The 22,626-nt window shown below is 44.5% G+C and overlaps 1 protein-coding gene across 1 annotated transcript in view; it reads right to left on the bottom strand.

Annotated features, from left to right (window-relative positions):
- Positions 1 to 868: 868 nt before the first annotated feature.
- Positions 869 to 22,626, bottom strand: part of ODF2 (outer dense fiber of sperm tails 2) — a 33,679-nt gene continuing 11,921 nt past the window's right edge. The window contains 14 exon segments of the mRNA XM_083597282.1: positions 869 to 1,810; positions 2,175 to 2,300; positions 3,871 to 4,033; positions 5,960 to 6,060; positions 8,230 to 8,388; positions 9,589 to 9,693; positions 11,547 to 11,657; positions 12,671 to 12,806; positions 13,273 to 13,382; positions 15,334 to 15,519; positions 17,486 to 17,602; positions 17,794 to 17,865; positions 18,463 to 18,537; positions 21,964 to 22,095. Of these exon segments, the coding sequence (XP_083453408.1) occupies positions 1,637 to 1,810; positions 2,175 to 2,300; positions 3,871 to 4,033; positions 5,960 to 6,060; positions 8,230 to 8,388; positions 9,589 to 9,693; positions 11,547 to 11,657; positions 12,671 to 12,806; positions 13,273 to 13,382; positions 15,334 to 15,519; positions 17,486 to 17,602; positions 17,794 to 17,865; positions 18,463 to 18,537; positions 21,964 to 22,095 (1,767 nt within the window). The 3' untranslated portion in view covers positions 869 to 1,636.

Here is a 22,626-nt window from a genome sequence, read left to right as displayed (position 1 = left end):
GTTCTGGGGGCTGGGGTCAGGGGAAGCTCGGGCTTCCCTCGCCCCAGCCCCGCGCCTGGGGGGGAAATAATTTTTTTTCCTTTATTTCCCCCCAAAAAACCTAGGTGCGCCTTATGGGACGGTGCATCCTATAGGGCGAAAAATACAGTATATATTGTATATGCATATATTATAAAGTTATAAAACAACAACAAAACATAGACCTGTCCATCAAAATGAAAGACTCTACCCTCCTCTCTTGAATTCTGGACAGTTTGACCAGTCAGCTTGGTTTCATTTCTGGAGGGCAGGAAGACAGAAAACAGTCGTTTTTCAAGGGGGTAGTTGGTGCTTCCAGCAAAAGAGGCTGACTCTCTCGCCTAAGGTTGAAAATAGTTCACACCCTTGGATGGAGGGTCCCCAGATGCTGAAGAGGATAAGGCTCCTCAATTTGAATTAGCAAATTTGAATTGAATTCTGTGGTTTTACAGAAACTCACTCATGAGTAACCGAGCAAGCTCATGCCCAGGGGTCAGCAACCTAAGGCCCAAGGGCCGGAAGTGGCCACCGGAGGTCGTTTGACCGGCCCACGAGCCACCCCCGAACTGAGCCGCCCACTCGCACGCTGCACTAAACCAGCACAGCGCGATGCAGGGACTCGCTTCCACGGCGCTGAAAATCGCATCTGTGCAGACGCGGAAAATAGCGCGCGCGCAATCAGGCCCATGGAGGGATCTCTGCGGGACTGATCTGGCCCAGAAAAGATAAACTATGCTGACCCCCAGCTCATGCCCCAATGTAGTGAGTATCAGTATGTGCAGCACAGAAGCAGGAACAGAGATGTTATTCATCACATAAGGAAGCTAAAAATAACAGAGACACACAGAGCTTGAAAACAAAAAATCATGGGATATTTTACAAACAAAACGTTACTGTTGAACACAAAAGTCACACATGAAAATCACAAGTGATCAGAGATATGCAGCTCTGGAAAAATGGATCCCAGGAACCTTTACAAGAGTACAGATAGTATGAAACATCTTTCTTTAAAAAGCAGGGCAGGTGCTTTTCTCTTTCGCATACACAATTACTGAAATCACACCTTTAAACTGATATTCACCCCTAGAAAAACTGGAATAATGCAATTAAAAGAAAAAGGAATGGTTTTCACACCAGCTATGTCTGGCCCAAGGCATGCTGCTAGCAGACACAACCTTTCATGGGTTCACAATTTTTCAGATGACAATTTTTATTATTATATTAAAAAAAATCTAAATATTTTGTTCTGCATTCAACAAACATGATATTTGAAACTCATGGCATAGTGAGAAAATCATACATAAAACATTAATAAAATTAAAAGATGATTAAAACACTGCAGGTTACTTTCAAAACATGCAACCTCTTTAAGGCACTAAAAGACAGAAGGGGTGGTAAATGTGCCCCTTGTTGGCCCGCTTTAACATGGCTTATGATACACAATGCAGCCCTTAATGCCACCATATCACCAGCATAAAGGGAGGATGAATCTCCCATGCCAACAATATGATGAAGATCCTGAGCTGTTTAAGTTCCAAAATCAGATATGGCTTTGAAATAGGTCCACCCAGCTGAGCCTGTAGCAAGAGGGTCCTGGAAGTTAAGGAACAAGGTTTGATCACAGTGGAGATCGAGGACGAATCGGGGAGGTTGATAAGGCACTGTCTCCAAAGACATTGGCGTAAGAGGACTTGAGGAGCTGCACGTAGCTTTGCATGCTTCGGTTGGTGCTCTCAGACTGTTCAAGACGATCCTTCAGGTCATGGAGGCGGCTTTCATACCGACACTCTGCCTGCATGAGCACGGGGGAAATGGTTGAAGCAGGGGAAATCACTGCCACGCTCACCCCGTTATGGATTCTTCATATAAGCAAAGAGCAGTTCACCATGCCAAGCAGAAATACCAGCCTGCTAAGCCCTTTATCTTACAACTTCTATGCTTACAATATCTTCTATGCTCCCAATCAGTTCCCTGTGCTTCATCCTATTAAATCCTATTAAAAACCAAATCCTATTAAAAACCAAAAAAACCCCAACCAACCAATCCCCCACCCACTCATCTACTTCCTTGCCTCCCTATCAAAACACAGGATGGGATGGACCTAAAAGTCCTTAAAAGAGTTAAGAGAGCTGTGCTGCTGAAAGAAAGCCACTCACATCATCTTTGCTCCGCCGCAGCTGATTCAGTTCCGTCTTTGTCCTGCTCAGTTGAGTTTCCAAATCTAGCATCTTGGACTGGGCTGTTCTCTCCCTTGCTGCTGCTCGTTCCCTTGTTTGTTCCAGCTTTTGCAGGCAAGGCAATAGAAACAAGACAAACCAATGTTTTGGGTTTTAGCAAAAAAACAAAAAAGCATCCCTCAAGAACCTTTGAGGAATGGCTTGATTCCAATTTCCCAAAGCTTCTAAAGCCAGGAAACATTTAAAAAATGTAGCACTCACTTTCCTGTTGTATTAGAAACAGGGTTAATCTACATATGCAATGTTAGCAGAAGAAAGAGCAACAAGACGGGAGGGAAATTTCTGTCCTCACCGCCCCGCCCCCCCCAGACTAGAGTTGCTTTACAGGCAACACACGTTCTTCACACACACAAACATGTTCTTTAAAATACATGCCCACCTCTCAAGAGTTTGAAAGTAAAGTAACAGATGTAAAGAACTTGGAGAAGTAAAATGTGTGTATGTGTGTATTGGGGGGAGGGAGCATTGATTTTACTTTAAATATCTAGAGACAGTTCAAGTGGCCCAATACATTATTATCTTTGCATTTATACTTCCCCACCCAGCTCACATTTCTAATATGGAAGACTAAGAAGAAAGAAAGAAAATCAAATCACAAACACACACAGAGACAGGAAACATCCTGGGAGCCAGCAGGATATGTAATGGTAAAGTGTTTTGCTTTCACTGGAGAGAGCTGAGTGTGGGTCCCTATCCACCCACAATTTAATTGAGTGCTCTCTCTCAAGCTGAGCACATCTTCCAGAGCTGTTATAAGGAGAAAAGAGGCTCCTTGCATGGGCTGCTCTCAAGAGCTCCTCAAAAGTAGGATGGGATGGAAGTGTATCGGATATGCATGACCTCCTACTAGGGCAATAGAGAAGGGCTCTTCAACCCAGGGGCTACATTCCCTGGTGGGCAGCCTTGGGGAAATCTGTGGCAGGGCTGGCCCAAGACATTTGGCACATGGGCGAACCACAAAATGGTGCTCCTCTCCCACCACCAGGGAATAAAGAGCGAGTGAAGATCAATATCAAGAAGGGGGTTGGGGAGAATAAAGATCTACATTGGTGGGTGGGTGCCTGTTCTGTACCACGCTGGGTGGGTGAAGAGCCCAGGGGACCCCAGAGGGCAGCCCTGCCATTTTCTCCCTTGGGACAGGAGACTAGTAGTGCCTCCTGTTCACCAGGAAGCTGCTGCTGCGGCAACAGGAGACACGTTCTCTGGAGGCTGAATCTGCTGCCCCTGTGGATCTTGCTGCCTCACCTCATGAGTGTGATGGCCAAGGCATGTGGAGGGGACTTTTGTACAGTGGGCTACATTTCCAGCCACAGACACCTCTGCCTCCTTCCAGGTAAGTGAGGCATTGCCACATTTCAAGGACACATTCCTGCAAGGAACTGCTGAGCAAAACCATGCAAGGAGGACACTCAGAGCAAGGTTGGAAGAAGCATAGAGAGTCCCAAGGACCACATTTGGGATCCAGGGTTGAGATCCCCACCCCTTGTACTAAAGCATCTTCTCACTGATCTCCTGAAGCTGGTCCTCAAAAACAAAACACTTGAGGGAAGAGAATTCCGCTCCCACTGCAATGGCAATGATCCTTCAGACTCATTGGCCAGTGGGAGGTACCAACCTGCCTCTTGGCATCGCCAATTGCTATCTCCAGCTGGCGAGCCAAGGCGCCACATTCCTGGGTCTTCTCCTCTAGTCGCAGCTGGGCCTGATGGATCGACTCCTCCCTTTTCGCTATGACCTGGATAAATTCTATATTCTGACCGCTTGCTGCTTCAAGCTTCCTGAATTGCAACCACAAGGAAGATTCATGGGTATATGCCAATCAAAACAGGGCTCAACATTTAAATGGACTAGATGTGCCGGTAAATAAGTTTTGATAGGTGCTACTTTATACAGTGGTACCTCTACTTATGTTCACCTCCAGTTATGTATCCTTCGGGATACGTACACGGCAAACCCGGAAGTATTTTTCTGGGTTTCGCCGTGTGCACATGCACAGAAGCGCATGTGCAGAAGTGGTCCTTCCAGTTGCAGAAACCTCGGGATCCAACCAGCGCTCCGGAATGGATCCTGTCTGCAACTGGGGGTACCATTGTGGTGTGGGTGTGGGTGTATGCTGGATAGCCAATGTAATGCCATCTAGGGGCTGCTGGACTCTTGAGTCTCATCCAGTATGGCCAAAGGTTGATGGGAACTGGAGTCCAGCAACATTTGGAGGGTATGATGTTGGCTACCCCTTCCTCATAGGAACTGCAGATGGCCAGCACAGTCATTGTTGCTTTGCCGATAAGCAATTTTCTGGAAACAACAACAACAAAAACTTGTTTGAATACAATGTCTGATCAAGCCACAGCTCTAGTGAAAAGCAAACACAGGCCTATTGACAACACTGGTATTGCAAAGGAATGTGTTAAGCACCAAGTCAGACCATCATTTCTGCCCAGCATCAGCTGCCGGCACTGCCCGCCTGCAGTTCTCCAAAGCCTTAGGTGGGAAAAGGCATTTCCTTCCCCCTCTTTCCCAGCTACCATGATTTTTAAGCTGGAGATTTGATTTCCAGACCTCCTTAATGTGAAGCCTGTGCAACAGCCACTTGCCACAGAGCATTGCATTTGTTTTGCTCTATGTGTCTGCTTTAGTTCCAGTGCTTCTGAAAAGGTCTGGCTGAACGAGCTGCCCACAGGAGATTGGTTCTAGGAACCAGCAGATATCTTAAGAGGCAGGTTGTGGAAAGCGCATAGCTACATAAATTGCTACAGTTCCTTGACTCCTCCCTCTGGTCTCCCCCCACCCCACAAAAAAGTATACCGTATTGGCCTGAACATAAGCCGCACCCGAATATAAGCCGCACCTTTAAAATTCAAGGGGGGGGGGCGGGACACAATACCCGAATATAAGCCGCTCCCTTAAAATTCCGCAGGCACTCACCCCCATTCCATTTTACCGTATGTATGTTTCAGCAGCAATATCTTAAAAGCCAGTTTTTGTAAGGTTGCAAATTTAAGCTGTACTTTTAACTTTGCACGGTCGGAATCTGGTGGGAAAGTGAGGCTTATATTCAGGCCAATACAGTATTAACCTACATTTGGAATGCAAGAGGCCTTTACATTTTGCCTTCCCAACACTGCCGGTAGCCTGGTTCACATGTCACAGTAAGCCAAAGCATGGCTTTGCGCAAATGCTGAAGAGGAGATTGTGGCCATTTTGCTTCTCTCTGGTTATTTTGCTGCTGCATCATACTGAATGAAACCATAGTTTGGCTTAGCATGTCGTCCAAATCCAGGCTTGTAGCTTAGCTCTTCCAGGCAATCCACAAGCCAGGAACTAAAGGACAAACCCTAGCTACCGCCAACAGTTAATCTGGAGACAGGTAAAGTCTGACCGCAGGTCCAGACTTACAAAGATCACTGCAGGCAGCAGCAAAACTCTGCTGTGACTCAGTTGTGAACTCCTCTCCTGAGCTCCCTATGTTCACACTGAGCCATGGTTTGGGCTCTGCATGGTGTGCCAACCAGAGCAACTGTCTTCCCCACCATCACCACCAAGCCCAGCATCCATGACAAGACTACAGAGTTCCATACTCAACACTGATACAGCACCTGATTGATCTATACGCACAGGAAAACATTTGGACAACACAGCCTTTCAGTTTTGATCACTCTGCTCCCATCCTTGACAAAGCAGCATCCTCCCCACTTGCTCCTAACCTCTCCAGCTCTTCAAGCTTGAGGATCAGCTGCTTGTTCTCTTCTTGGGCAGACTGATACCTCTCTCTCATCATCTCCATCTTGTCTCCCTGAAGCTCAATCTGAAATTTGATTTGACTTGATTTAATATTTGTATTCCGGTTTTCCAACAGCAAGCGTTCAGCTCAAAGCAGCTAACATGGGCATTAACAAAGCAACAAACACTGCAATCACTATAATATCAAGCACAGCATCATATGAATAAAGCAGACGGCAACAATAAGTCATCAAAACAATCAATACAATTAAATCAAACCATAGTAATTCAAGATATGAAAACGAAAGATTGGTTAAAAAAATAGGAAGGGGGAAAGGTAGAAAATGTGTAAAGTCTTTAAGGCCTTTCCAAGTTACCAGTGACAGGTGCTGCTCATTTTCTCCCCATTCTTTATTTCCTAGAGAAACAAGAATGGAGTCATGCAGAGAGAGACAGAAAGACAGACAGACAAAGAGAGAAAAGGAGCAGAAAAAAACTACTATGTTCAGGACTTAAGTGGACCAGGGCTCATTTGGTGCTTCTTTAATGTTACCATTTACATTGCACCTTTCTTCTTCCACCATGGAAGGTCATCCACATGCGGTTTCCAGGTACTGAGCAGACCCAAAGCTACTTAGCTTCAGCAAGGTGATGGCCTTGTGTGCTTTGAGACCAAACCCCAGGAGCAGAATCTGATTTCAGTACCAGGAGGTGGGACACGGAGTAAAATTAAAGACAGCCTTCTGAGGTAGGGGGTCTTTGCCTCACCACTAAGCAACTATAATCAGTAACCCCCTTCACATACACCCTCAACCCCACTGGTCAGAGGGCTGGCTGCAGGGCAGGGATGAGCCCAGGAACCTCCTGTTGCACACATTAAGCACTGTACGTGTTCCTGTTTTTGTGGCCTTTTCAGAGCCTATTTTGATCCAGCATGAATTTTTTTCTTCTCAGCGCTGCACAAATGAGCCGCCAGCCACCTGCAAGCAAAGTGAAGCACACACAGATTGAGGCAAACCCCAAAGGAGAGAAAAAATCACAATCACAATCTCTCTCTCTCTTACACACACACAAACACACACACAGAAGGAAAAGCTTATGGAGCTGAGCAAAATTAACCATGGGTTGCTAAAAGATGAAGTTGCTTTTGACAAGGAATGGAGGCTCAGGTGCTTGTGGTCAGGTACATGTTATACTCATGCTGGTTTGCACCCCATACAAAAATAAAATAAAATAAAATCTTTGCAAATTTATATTAAAAAACCAAGATCTGATTTAAGCTGCCAAGAGCTTATTACACATGGATTTACTGTGCATAAGGATTTCTGGCTCAAAAAGAAAGACTTTAGAAGAATTTGGGTCAGTTTGGAAGCACAGTACAGCAGCTGTAAAATTAAGGCCGAAAAGGTCACACAGAGAGGCTTAGGGAACCAAGTGTTGACTGTCAGAAAGACCAAAGGACTGGAACTTTAGCAAGTGTAACTAAACCAGTCACCATGAGCTGAATCTCAGAAGCTCCCCACCACCCACAGCCCAGGTTTTTGCTTTCAATTTTAGAACATACCACACTTACGACGATGTGTGCATTTCAAGACTGAACAACACAGGAGGAGAAACTGAAGTGAGTGCATGCTAAGAACTTCAGTTTCTATTTTCTTCTTTAAAATGAAAGCAAGCAATCCTCAATGGCATTACCTAAGTGTTCCATGCCTAGGTTGCACCTTCACTCTCCCCCCACGACAAGATAAATAAATTATGCAAAACAAGCCAACATGTGCAAATATTCTGGTAGGCAGTTTTGATTCCTCCACCCCATTCGGTGCCTAGAGACCTGCCTAACCATATTCAAATTTTCATCCCTCTCAATCATGAGGACTAGAAATTTGACTTTTTGTTGATGAATTTAAGTTTCTAGCCTGAACTGCAATTACACAGAACCCTGGGAAACCTATGCATTGCCAAATAAAAGTGTGAAGGGGGCTGGTGGATCTTAACTGCATGCTTTCACAAGGCTACCCATTTGTTAACTTGCCAGAGAAGGTGTTGGTGGACTGAGAAAAGCAGCAGGCTTAAATGCAGATAGCAAAACAGCAAAACAAAGACATGCCACACGTCCTTTTATTCTGCAGTGCAGATGTTTAATCATTTCAAAAAGAGACGAGACAAGAGACAAAGATTGCATTTTCTTGATGCTAGAGGCTCATTTTGGTCCTCGGCTTGGGGTTCGTGTGGGCACCTTCTGCCAATCCCTTACCCGCTGACGGAGGTCTGTGATCATGGCTGACAGGTCCATATTTTTCTTCTCGTAACTCTTTAGCTGTTCCTGACACTCAGCCAGTTTAGACTCTGTGAGCTTCAAGATCTCGGGAAGCTTTTCTAGCTCAGCAACCTGACTCTGGAACTGCTTACGAGCCTGTGAGCAAGAATGCAGAAAGCGGGAATTAAAGATAACAGAGGGTGCTTGGCCACAAGACCTATTTATCTGATAACAATGAGTTTGATCCACAATTCTAGATCAAGGACCTGATAATATGTGAAGCTAGTAGATGCTTCTGGGAAGCACACAAGCAGGACCCAAGAGCAATAGCAGTGGAGGTAAAGTAAAGGTAAAGGGACCCCTGGCTTCCTATGTTTATTTATTAAACTTTTAGGAATAGCTCTGCTGAATTAGACCTAGGCTCTAGCATTACGAAAGAGGATGAAAATCTGTTTTCCTATTTGTCTTATCTAACTCATGCCATCTTTTTGTGTCATGACATTTCTATCGAGTCTCCTATTCCTTGCCTTTTTCTAAACTAAAAAGCTCCAAGCACTGCAACCTTTCCTCATAGGGGAGTTGGCTGTTCCAGCCCCTTGATTACTTTGGTTGTCCTTTTCGTCACCCTTGAATGCTCAATGTTCCCAACTCCACATCACAGCAAAAAACCCCATCTCTATAGCAGTCCTGCACATAAGCTGTATCTATGGAGTTTCACCCCTCGACACATGATTCTCCAAGGTTTTTTCTAGCTCTGCTACCTGAGGTTTTCCAACTAGAGACGCCGGAGATTGGACCTGCACCTTCTGCATGCAAAGCAGGTGCTCTACCACTGAGTTATGACCCCCTCCTAAACCTAGATCACCATTCGCCATAATTTTATAGTTTCTTCAGTAATCTTCTATGGTGCTAATTATGCTGTGAATCACTCTGACTGGACAAGATGCAGCATAAGCAGGGGGTTGGACTCGATGGTCCTTGTGGTCTCTTCCAACTCTATGATTCTATGATTCTATAATGAAACATCCCGTTCTGTTTCTCTTCTTTTTTCTTTTTCAAAAAAGCAGCAATGGAAAAGCCTTGGAGGAACGGGGACCTATCATGAACCATAACTTCCAGATTCTCTGCCTTTCCTTCTTTCTTTTCTTTTCTTTTTTAAAACAGAGTGAATCTCTAACATTCGTAGAAACTGATAAATACGATGCAAAATGTACAAGCAGTTTTCTTCTCATGTTTTTGTGAGGTACTAGTCTGCTCCTTCTCTTCTACACCCCACGGAAAGTTCCTGTGCAGGAGCTACAACACGTAAAACCTCCAGATTTTATGGCTCGTCTACAGCTTGGACCAGACACTTACATTTTCAATCTCCTTGGTCATTTCCTCTTTCAATGATTTGTTCTCTTTCTCACAAAGCTCCAGTTTCACAGTCACCTCATCAGCTTCCATTCGCGTTTTCAGCACCTGGGGAAAAGATGTTGGTGGGTTGTTGTTTATTTAAGGAGAAGACAAACATGTACAGCAGCCACATTATCAAATGGAACTGAATTAATCATGTTTCAATTTGGGTTTAGTGAACGCAACTGTGAGAAATCTGAAGAGAAAGTACTAAAAGTTTTGTTCACATAGACACTCCATTTTTTAATCAATCCTCAAAAAAAGAGTCATTGCAGTTATGTTCTCACCTAAAGGAGTCAGAACTCAGAGGGAGACACACCCACCTGCCCTGCTGAACTGCTTTTCTCCATTTGTGTTAGAACACATAAACTCTACCTCTAACCCAGGGGTCAGCAACCTTTTTCAGCCGTGAGCCAGTCCACCGTCCCTCAGACCTTGTGGGGGGCCGGACTATATTTTGAAGGGGGGGGTGAACAAATTCCTATGCCCCACAAATAACCCAGAGATGCATTTTAAATAAAAGCACACATTCTACTCATGTAAAAACATGCTGATTCCCCGACTGTCCGTGGGCCGGATTTAGAAGGCGACTGGGCCGGATCCCCCAAGCCTTAGGTTGCCTACCCATGCTCTAACCTATACAGGTGCCTTTGGTTCATATTTTAGAGACAATTTCCTCTCTAAATAGCAAGAGTGGAATATAATTCTGAAATCCATACCCTACAGCTTTACTCCTCATAATTCCACAGTGATGGGCTCATGACTGTAGGTTAATTCCACAGGGGCCATTGTTCTGTGAATCACTCTGACTGGGCAAGATACAACATAATGAATCCTCCCATTGTCTCTTCAAAAACAACAACACCACACACCCAGCAGTAGAAAAGCTCTGGAGGCACGGGGATCCATGATGAGCCATAATCTCCAGGTTCCTAGCTTTTCTTTAAAAAAAAAAAAAACTCTAGCATCTGTAGAACCTGATATATATGAGGCAAAATGTACGGGGACCATTCTTCTGTGAGCTACTCCTGCATGCAAGCCCTTTATGCGTAGACTTTGAAAGAGCCCAATTTCACTACAAGGTGAGACAAACCCCTTTCAAGTGTGACAGTTCAGATAATAAAAAGGTACTCTAAATTAGTGGACAAGGCTTTTATACAGAAGTGCTCCAATTTGTTGGTTTTCCTCCTCATTGGCCTTTGCCAAGCTGCAGTCCTCTCCAGATGTTTTAGACAACTCCCATCATCTGCAGCATCATACAGCTGTGCTGCCTTGGTGTGATGGAAGCTGTAGTCCAAAACATCTGAAGGGTCTTGGTAAAGGTTGTCATCTATGAGCCTAGCCTAAGCCAAGGCATCTGCACCACCTGAATCTTTCATTGCCTCCAAGAACAGAGTGAGAGAAGCCCAAGCTCAAGTAAGAAAAGCCTTTGGAAACACTTGAGAAAACTAACCAGTTTAAGCCTATTTTATGTTCTGCAGCTCTCAAATCATTCTCTGTATTTGATGTGCATTTGTTTATTGCTTTTTAATTACTACCACAATTAGGCTCCTCTCAGATTTTGAAATATTGTAATCCATCTTGGCTAGGGGTATTTTTTTATTTTTTAAAAAGATAAATACTATTTCTACATTCAGTTCCCCAATAATAGAGGGCTACAAAATGAAACAGACCAACTTCAAATCCTTTCAGTAACACAAAGGAAGAAGAGCAGGTGCTTATCAGGTACCCCCACCTCTTGCAAATATCTAGAAAAGAAATTGCCAAGTACTTGCTTAGACAAAAGACACAGAACGCCTGAAAAACAAAATGCAGCTCTGCCCCACTCCCCAAGTTCCAGGGCTTTGGAGCTCAGCAGGGCATTCCTGCCAGAAGACGGAGAAGGAAAGAGGGTGCCAAAGGTCTTTCGAGAGCAGTACCTGGTTCTTGTAACTTTCAATTGTCCCTTCGTAGTTCTTGAGGGACGCTTTGAGCATCGCTATTTCCTGCTGAGCTTTATTCAACTTTTCCTCCACCGGCAGAATGCTATTCTGGAGGAACCAGAAGAGAGACGTGTTCAGTCAGAAGAGAAAGGACTGCTGGGCTGTACAGCAAGCATCTCCCTCTCCCTCTCATGAGAGAGTCAGTGCGGTGTAGGCAGTTAAGAGCGTCAACTAGAACGTGGGAGACCAGGGTTCAAATCCTCCACTCGGCCACAAAGCTCATCAGGTGACCTTCGGCCAGTCACTCATTCGCAGCCTAATATACCTCACCAGGCTGTTGTGGGGATTAGAGGAGGAAGGGGGGGGGGACTTGGATAACAGCCTGGACTGGAATAGAGTCAGGGGAAACTGTGCTGGCAAAAAGAAAGTTGCAAATATATATATACACACAAATAAAGCTGTATTCGATGGATGAAAGGATATATGATGTTTGACATAATTGAGAATCGCAGAGCCAGGGATGGAGAATTTTAAAGCGTTAAAATCAGGATGTGGAAAATATGGAAACAACGAGGAGAGGCAGGACTGAGATTTGGAGATATGCTTCAGAGGTCCAGACTTTGGGGAGCCCCGAAAAATCAACAATTACAATTTGGATTATAATTTGGTCTTTTTTAAATTTTAGTTTTTCATTTCAATTGGATTATGATTGGATATGTTAATTGGATGTTTTTTATTGGAAAATTAATAAAAATGATTTTTTAAAAAAGAGGAGGAGTGGGGAGAAGCATGTACACCACCTTGAGTTCCTTGAAAAAAAGATGGGATAAAAATGCAATAAAACAAACAAACAAACAAATCCCATGTGGAACATCTCCTGCACTATCTCCACTGAAATGATTGGAAGTTATTTTTTAAAATGCTCCTACACATCCCATCAGGATGGTGGAGATGCCCCTAGCAGACCTAGACCAGCTGGTGTCCTATGTATGTATGTTTTGGACTACAACTCTCATCAGTCCTAGCTAGCGTGATTGCGTTATGCTGGACTGGCGGGAACTGTAGCCCAAAACATCTGGAAGGCCCCAGCATGGGGAAGATGAGGACTTTTCTCTACTAACCTTCAACCTCTCATTCTCCATTTTGAATGAGGTACTTTCTGTGACCTGCCGGTGCAGTTTGTCCACCATGGCATCTCTGTCTTCCCGCATCTTGTCTTCCATAGTGGTTTGCTGTTCCATCAAGTCTGAAATACGGCTTAAATACATGTCAGGGAAAGAGACATTAGCCCAAGGAAGAAAGAAGCAGTCTCAGTTCAAAGCAGCATTTCACAAAGATGATGATCTTTTTAAGGCACATGATTCCCATATAGCAGAAGAGGGAAACCTGTGGCCCTCCAGATGTTGAGGAAACAGTCATGGAGGAAACAGAAATGACAGAGAGCCAGGACATATGGCCGTCACCTTCTTAACTAACTAAAAAGAGAGTAATGCAGTGATGGGGAACCTGCAGCTCTGCAGTGTTGTTGGACTTTAAATTCCCTCTACCCCAAACAATTGGCTATGCTAGCTGGGACTGATGGAGCCCAGTAGCTTCTTCAGGAGCTACAGGCTTCAGGAGCCCACAGTAATCTTTTGGATCTGAGTGCTGTGCTGCCTCCCATCCATCCCTCCACGCGAGCCGTTTTGGGAGCCAGCTCCAAATGGGACAGCACAGCTCTCACCTGTTCAGCATCACAATCTCGACTTCCAGATCACTTTTGTCTTTCACCACCTGGTTGTAGCGGCTTCTCCATGATTCCAAGGTGGACAACGCCTCAGCAACATAGTTGTCCTGCCAAGCAAGGCAACAGGCAAGGTTAGAAGAGCAGCCACATTGTATGGCATAGAAAACAAGAACTATTCTGACACCCCACACTCATGACTAGTTGTACAAAGCAAATACAATGGACCTTCGGGTAACATAACTTTCGGGTTGTGAACGTGGCAAACCCAGAAGTGTATACTTCCGGGTTTTGCCATGCGCACATGCACAGAAGCACTCTATCGTGCCACACACATGCGCAGAAGCGACGCCTCATGTTGCGGACATTTTGGGGTACGTAAGGACCCCCAGAACGAATTAAGTTCATATCCGGAGGGGTCCACTGTAGACTTTCACAGCAGTCCTGTACTTCTAGCCACCTTCAGCCAAAACCAAGCCTAGAACATCAAGGCAACCCCAATACAGATCAAATGCTCCTCAATGTCCTAATCAAGTTAAGTGGTCAACAGCATGCTCATTCCCCCCTATGCAGGTTCTCCTTTTCCTTTTCAGCTTTCACAAGGGTGGCACAGAGTTACATCTGCCGCGATGATTATACCTTGCTTTAAATCAAGAATTAAAAGCTGTTTTGGTTGAGAACTAACCATAGTTGCCATTTATCTCCATTGCATCATAACACTAAGCCACATTAATGTTGGACAGAAAGGGAAGGTGAGAAGAACAGAAGGAAGAAGAAGATGGGGAGGAAGTACATAAGCCTATGGGGAGCTCCCAGGTAACATGTAACCATGGTTTACAGACAGGAAAACATTAAACCCATTCCAGACAACAGAGGCTGGGAGAAGTCCCCCAAAAGTCTATTCTTCCTACCACTCCCCTTCTTCAGGACTCACTTTACAGTAAGAACAGTGTGCCACCTGATAGGGTTGTTGCAGGACAAATGGGAGAAAGATCTTAACACCACCAAGAGCAATAAAAGTGAGGGTTTTTTTTGTTTTTTGCTTACTGTCACATATTGTGCTAATATAAGAATGCAAATCAAAATTCTACAACAGAGACAGCCGATGTGCCCTCCGAATTCTGTTCTACTGCAATTCCCATAATGATATGTCCACCACCAACGTTTATTTATATAGTGCCACCAATGGACATGGCTCTACAACAGAATCAGAGAAGGAATTCTACCCTGAAAGACATACAAATATAAACCCTACTTTAAAATGAACAATTCATGAGTCATTAAGTCAGGTACAGTGAAACTAGTTAATCAGACCTAAAGGCCTCAGGAAGTATGGTTTTTTAAAAGATTTGAACACACAGAGTGATGTTCATCCCTGAACCATGTGATGCTGACTAGGGCTGATGGTAATTGGAGCCCAACAACACCACACTGGCTACTTCTGCTGTAAAACAATATATACCCTTCCTGGAACTCCCAGGCCTCCTCCCATGACTGTAACCCAATAAAATGTAAAAAGAGAAAGTCAGCAAGATGAATGGAGGATGAAGAGAAGAAGGGGAGGAGTATCAGGATTCAAAGCTGTCCCAGAGTTCAGACATACTGAATTTACTACTAGCATCATGGCTATTAAATAGTATTTGTTCTTTAACTGCCAGGTGGGCTGTAAAAAGGTATCTCTATGCTCTCAAGACAGCTAGTTACTTAACAAACCAACTTTCCTCAGCAAGTTCTGCAACCTGTGAGTTTAGCAAAGCTCTTCTTCAGGCAAGAATGAGGCAGCTGTGTCATTCAGACTGTTTAAGTGACCTATAGAGCTCAAAAGCTTACATCTCTCCAAGGAAACCTATGGACCAGGGTCCGCCCCCCACCCATGTTCTGCAAATCAAACCTCACAAGTAGCCAAGTAGCTGTGCCTTTCCAAAGACACAGATGCAGCTTCAGTCTTTATTGCTGGTGTCCTCAAATGCAAAAAGAAATAGTATGGGGAGGCCACTCCACAAAACTTTGGCCCAATAGTAAGCGATGCCCTGAAATGGAGGCCACCAGATCAACCATCACCTTTTCTGCCAGCTGGGCATTCAGTTGATCTGCATACTCCTCGCTGCGCTCCGCTCGCTCTTTCTGGGCCTTGATTGCATTCTTCAGGGCGTCCTTGTCACGCTCAGTCTTCACCTTCAGCTCTTTCAGCTGCTCCATGATATTTTCCACTTCTGCCTTGTGTTGAGCTGCAACACGCTCCAGATTCTGAAAGGAAGGCAATCAGGGTACATGAAGAAATTAATTGCGCTTCAGGCAGCCAAAGACTAACTTTTCCTCCCCGCAAGAGCTGAGAGCAGAGCAAGGAAACATAGAGAAATGTCTCAGGCCAGTCTTATACTACCCAAAGACCTAGCAAAACTAGCTGTACACAGTCTTAGTTCTGCATCTTTTTCTCGGTTGGTATATTGAAGGAAGATGTGTTCTGTCACCCCTTTCTTCACACTTATTCCTACCACCAAAAGTTTCTACTGTAATCTCTAGCTGTCTGTCTATTTATTCTGGAGGATCCGGGGCAAACCACTGCTCTGGGGCAGGATGCTGGAACAGATGCAGAACCACTGTTGAACCCCAAGTTTTTGTATCCTTCTTTCCCTACTTCTGACCTAAATGATATTGTATTGTTATATATATATTGTCATTCATGATATGTTTGCTTCTGTAATTTTATTATTCTATCCTATTTTTCTTGCTTCAGGACCTTTTAGCGGGAAGCGATGCACAAATTTAATAAAGCTAAAGACCAAAGTGGCTCGAGAAACTATTGGATTCTTTAGCAGGAAAAAACACCAGCTAAAAGTTTATAAGTAGCTATGTAAGAGAACAGGAAGCATCCATCAGCATGGGAAGCACAAGTAAACTGAGTGAGACCAATGGTACTTAGTACTCAGCTTAGTACTGTCCTACACAGAAACACAAAAGAACCACTGTTTAACTGGGCAGTTTTCTTTATGAATTACTTTCAATATAAGAACTTATAAAAACAGCAGGCAGTAGGCACTATTTTAAGAGGCTCCCTTTTCTCATACACAGGAGGGAATGCCCCTTCTAAAAAGCCTATGGCAAGACAAACCATATCAAAATCTAGTAAACTTCTAGCTTCAGAAACTGTTTCAGCCCATAAGAGAATATGAGTGATTGATTGAGTTAACATTTCCTTAAATGAGCTCCAACGGTATTTTAATACCGTCTCCCAAAGTTTAAAAAGCATGGAACAGATGAGGAACAAGCAATGCAATAATATGTATGCTTACTCAGAAGTAAGTTCCACTGTGTTTAATGGTGCTTACTTCCAATTAAGTGTGCACAGGATGGCTACTTCAGTGACTTAAGGTGACCCAGAATGAAAGCAATGGTTCTTTTCATACATGGCAATGCCTCACAGACCAGCACTACTTGAGCTCCTAAAGGACAGAGTTGATGGACTCATGACTAGACCAAGTTGCCATATACAAGTCCTGTAAAAGCCCTTGTCTGAAACAACTTCCTTGTTCTGAGACTATCACTTTGAGAAAAAGACGACAGGGCTTCCACAGCTTGGGCAAAGCTCAGCTCACATGAATAAATGAATTCCATGAAGGCACAGCAAAATCGAGCTTTGGAATTTAATTATTGGGTGTGATATGCATAGAGTCTGGGGAAACTGGGGTACAAGTTGGGCCACAATCTGACTATTCATGGAACATGGCAAACTGCTTCCATTCATTGAGAAGTTAACCATACCCCTGCTGGAATAAATGCCCTGTCCCTGTTTGCAGAATGCATGGAATTCTGTGTGTGACCCAATGCCGTGTCCCCATCACCTCATTCACTACAATCTATTCTGAACTCGGGTCTAGTCTAAACGTGCAGCAAAATGAGGTGGCTCAATTTTGTGGTGGCAGAATAAACTGTACCACTTTGGAATGTGCCAGAGAGGTAGTGACACTTTTCTTTCGAATGCGCTCCTCTGTTAAAAGCCCTCTGAACATAGTAAGTGACCACATAACACAGGGAAAACTCTGCATAGTCTTCCTCTTAGTGTACTAACTAAAAAAACGCACACACTCAGAGGAACATTAAAATAATAATTGTATTCCTCCGCCCCACAACCTGAGAAGTCCACTGTACCACCTCATCTGGCTGACTGAAGAGCACTAGGCACTGTTTGCTCAATATCGCAAAGGTACTGTACCCGGATCTGGATCTGCAGGCGGTTGTTCTCGGCTTCTTTGTTGCGCAGCTGCGCCTGCAGGTGGCCCCTCACTGCTTCCATGGATTTGGAGAGTTCAGATGCGGTCTTTGCTTGGTCCTGAAAGGGGGCGGGGAGGGAAACAGGTCCATAAGATGAAGCTCAGCTTCTCTAAATCTTCACCCTATTGCCCCCCAATTTCACTGTGAAGCCAGGTAGACGTTTCCGAGCCAGACGGGCAGGGTAGAAATAATGAATCAGCATCATCACCATCATCTCACAGCATAAAATGCCTCAGGGAAAAAACTTACCTTTTCCGTCTGTATCTGAACCATTAGATCATCAACTTCTTTTTCTTTCTCTTGCAGTTTTTTTACCAATTGCTGCAAAACAGAAAACCAGTGGTTGACGATCGTAATTATTTGTCAAGTGTTCAAAATTTCCTTGGTGATGTGCAACAACTGAAACAATCAAGCAACCCCAACGTCAATCTTGTATTTAAGTACTAGCCTGGTAGCCATAGGTGAGAAGGAATGCCATGTAGGCCACGGAGTGGGCCGGTGGTGGAGTGCCAGAGGGCTTCTTCCTCCCCTGTGCCCAGCACAGAAATGAAGCAGGCTGCTGGAGGGATGGAACACTCCACCACCACCCCTCCTGGAAAAGCAGACTAGTATTATTCATTTTCTTTTGCAGGCAAGTAACTGTTTTGCACTTGTTTACAAAGCTGCTCTAACTGCTGGCTTATAATCTAACAGATGCAACAGCAAAGTAAAGGAAGAAACAGGAAAGTGAGCAAACTGAGGCTCCATATCTAAACGTTGATGTAACCCAACCCAATGAACTTATGATGAAGGGCGGATAACTAATTGAAATATGTAAATGTAACTTGCAACTCAGCATTTTGTTTCAAGAACATAATCTTAAGTCCCTTCAATATACAGGCAATAAACATAGAGACTGAATTTCTGGCATATATTTACCGCTTTTTCGGCATCAGCTTCAGTAAGCCTCTTCATTAGTTGCGCCTGCTGCTCAGCCAACTTCTGAGAGTCTTTCTGCAGAAAGTGTTAAAGAGAGAGAGGAAGAAACCAAAAAGATTCATGGAAGGTTTTTTTTTAAAAAAAAAATCCATCCCTCTTCCTATAGAGCTGGCTTTTGCAGAGCAATGATGGTGTTGCTTCTGAAAGGGGCGTGTGTGTCGCTGACTTCTGTACCAAAAAGAAAACTACGGTATATGGCAATGATATAATAATAATAATATTTTTTTATTTATACCCCGCCCTCCCCAGCCAAGGCCGGGCTCAGAGTGGCTTACAAGCAATAATAAAACAAGATTAATGATTACAACTTAAAAACAAAAATAAAATACAACATTAAAATAATGGAACATTAAAATATTAAAATGTAGCCTCATCGCAGGAGGAGAAGGAAAAGAAAAAAGAAAGAGAGCGAGGGAGGGAGGGAATCAAATTGGCTCCAAGCCAAAGGCCAGGCGGAACAACTCTGTCTTACAGGCCCTGCGGAAAGAAATCAGATCCTGCAGGGCCTGGTCTCATGAGGCAGAGCGTTCCATCAGGCTGGAGCCAGAGTTGAAAAGGCCCTGGCTCTGGTTGAAGCCAGTCTAACTTCCTTAGGGCCTGGGACCACTAGGGTGTTGTTATTTATGGACCTTGAGGCTCTCCGTGGGGCATACCAGGAGAGGAGGTCCCGTAGGTACGAGGGTCCTAGGCCGTGAAGGGCTTTAAAAGTCAAATCCAGCACCTTAAATCTGACCCTGTACTCCACTGGGAGCCAGTGCAGCTTGAGAAGCACTGGGTGAATCTGCTCCCATGGCAGGGACCCCGTGAGGAGCCTCGCTGCAGCATTCTGTACCCGCTGGAGTTTCTGGGACAGCTTCAAGGGCAGCCCCGCGTAGAGTGAGTTACAGTAGCCAAGCCTGGAGATGACCGTCGCATGGATCACTGTGGCCAGGTCGGGGCGGGAAAGGTAAGGGACCAACTGCTTGATGCGGCGAAGGTGGAAAAATGTCGCCTTGGCTGTTGCTGTAACCTGCACCTCCATGGAAAGGGAGGCATCAAGGATTACACCCAAACTCTTAACGGAAGGCAATGGCACTAATTGGACCCCTGCAAGAGAAGGGAGTTGGTCCCTCATCCCCATGCCATCCCGACCTAGCCATAGGACCTCTGTCTTCGAAGGATTTAGTTTCAATCGGCTCCCACGAAACCATCCAGCCACAGCTTCCAAGCATCTGGTCAGTGTGTTCGGGGCCGAGTCGGTGTGGCCATCCATCAGCAGATAGAGCTGAGTGTCATCAGCATATTGGTGACAGCCCAGCCCAAAGCTCCGGATAATCTGGGCAAGGGGGCGCATAAAGATGTTAAAAAGCATCGGGGAGAGAATTGCGCCCTGCGGCACTCCACACACCAAGGAGTAGCGCGACGACATTTCCCTCCCTAGTGCCACCCTCTGTCCCCGACCAGAGATAAAAGAGCACAGCCAGTTACGGGCTATGCCCTGTATCCCCACGTCTGCGAGGCGGCGGTCCAGAAGATCATGATCGACCATGTCAAAGGCTGCTGACAAATCTAAAAGGATCAGCAGTCCTGACCCACCTCGATCCAGTTGTCTACGGAGATCATCTGTTAGGGCAACCAGAACCGTCTCCGTCCCAAAACCAGGACGGAAACCGGACTGAAATGGATCCAATGCCATATATATATAACATATTATAAAATGATAGTAATTAGAATATATGTAAATAAAAGACTACAAAGGTAACATAACATAATGTAAGCAGTAGTATTATATGTACAAAAAGCCAGAAAGAGGAAGTTGAGGGAAGTCGGGGGGGGGGGGGGAGTTGCTTGAATTTTGTTTTTATACGATTTATGTGACTATGATAAATTTAAATTGTAAAACCTAATAAAAAAAAATTAAAGAAAAGAAAAAGAAAACTATCGCTTTGTGGCCCTTTCCCTAATGCTAGCAAATCCAACATTATGAAACACTACAGTGGTGTACAAAATAAGCAAAATTGCGTGTGTGTGTTATTACTACAGTATACAGGAGACTAATAGGCTTTTGATTAAAGAGCTTCCAAGATTATTCTAAAGTAATCAGAAATGAAAACAGCAAATTAAAGAAATGAAATGAAAACAGCAAATTAAAGAAATACAATTCAACACCACACACAATCATAAAATCTTTTTTAAAAGTTGGGAAAGGGTAATTAAGTCTTAAGGGCACCATGGAAAAATTGAGGTGGCCATCCCTAGGGGGAGAGTATAGAAAGCCGGAAGTACTGTATTAACTGTAACCCAGGGATAGCCAAGACGGTGCCCTCTAGTAGCTGTCAGACTAGAGTGGCCCATATTCAGGCACAACAGGAATTGGAGTCCAGAAAAATGGGGGAGGCACCATGTTGGCTACCCCTGCTGTAACCGTTTCTCTTGCCAATTGCACATTTAAGTTCGGGTGGCATCTGGTGCCACATGTTGAATCCCAAAAGCCTTGCCATTTGTTTTTTCGAACAGCTACTACCTCACGAATGTGCACACGCAAGTTAACGAAAGCTGCATGCAGGAAAGGAAAAGCCTTGTGCTCTGCATTTCTTTCCCTTGCTGTTTAGGGTCACCTGTCATCACCATACTCCCTACCAAAAATATCCCAGCTTCAGACTTGTGCTTTTTGCAAACATAAAACAAGCAATCCAAGACACTTCAAGCTGACTGTGAGACTGATCAGCATTGCAATCTGCCTAGATATTTTGATCAGAAAATTTGTGTTTTCTTGGACCAGTTTAGGATTCTCTGGTGTAACATACCAGATAGTCAAACACAATCATAACGCAGAAAATGTAATCCAGAGGTGCCTTCTGTCACACCAAAGGGCTGCTCTACACCTTGTGTATAAGCACTGCATCAAACAGGGCTCACAAAATCTGAAGACTCAGGGTGGGGATAGGGAACCTGCAATTGTCCACGTGATGATGGACCACAACGCCCACCAAACCCTGACCACTGGCCATGACAGCTATGGCTAGCAAGAGCTGGTTCAACAGCGATTTCCGGCGTCTGTGCAGACGCGATTTCTGGTGCTGCGCAGGTGGCTCGGTTCAGGGGCGGCTCATGGGCTGGTTAAACAACCCCCGAGGGCTGCTTGTGGCCCATGGGCCTTAGGTTGCCAACCCCTGATCTCAATTCTAGAGGCACCACAATACCTACCCCTAAGGGAGACGAGTCAGATGTACCAGTGGGCCTACTCAGTAGAAGACAGCTTCCTAAAGATGCACTTCCTCTTGCATAAGCAGACTTTGAGAACCAGATAGGAATTTACCCGTGACAGCACTATGCACTTCTACTACCCTGTTTGTGCAAAACTACTAGCAGGCGTGTTTGCTCCGCACACAGTTCTTTAGGTCGAATCCAAAGAAAAGTAGGAATCAGTACCAAAGAGCAGGTGTTTCGGTCCTCACTCACCTCTCGACCATGTTGCTCTCTAAGCAGGTCTCGGAGCGTACGGTTGGTTTCCTCAAAAGTACTTAACTTCTGCAACAGCAGTTCTTTTTGTCTAGTAAGTGTGTTGATGTCCGAGACGGTCATGTTCTTTTCCTGGGGGGAGGAAGAAAAAAACCAAAGCCAAGGCTATCAGATTTGCTATCCAGCAGTACAGTTTCCAAATCTTTATTCAACAAGGCTTTGCCAGCTACATGTGTAAACAGCTTCAGGGCAAGTTTTGGATACTATTTCTGCTATTCAGGTACTTAAAAATAAACTGTTCCACAGTGCTTTATATTTGCCACCTCGCCTACAGTGAAATCTAAGATTAGCAGAGCAGAGCTGCAGATATTAACTGATCAATTCATAACTTGATTAAAGATGTAGGATTGAATAAAAAGATGCCACTGTTTAATTAGGAAGCAAAGTCTGTACTTGGAAATTATTATTTTTTTAGTACACACAGTTATTGAGAACTGTAGGTGTGGAGCAAGCGCCAAGACATTTTGCTCCAACTTATCCCAATTTCACATACAAAAGTTGACTCTTACACCAGGAACTAAACAGTGTCCTCTACTGTAAATAAAATCAGCACGGCAGTTTCCTAGAAGGAATTAGCACCCATATTAATATGGATCTTGAGAA

This window comes from Podarcis filfolensis (assembly GCF_964270895.1).
Source record: "Podarcis filfolensis genome assembly, chromosome: Z".
NCBI lineage: Eukaryota > Metazoa > Chordata > Lepidosauria > Squamata > Lacertidae > Podarcis > Podarcis filfolensis.
The sequence above is the reverse complement of the archived record's forward strand: the minus strand, read 5'-3'. Positions and strand labels throughout refer to the sequence as shown.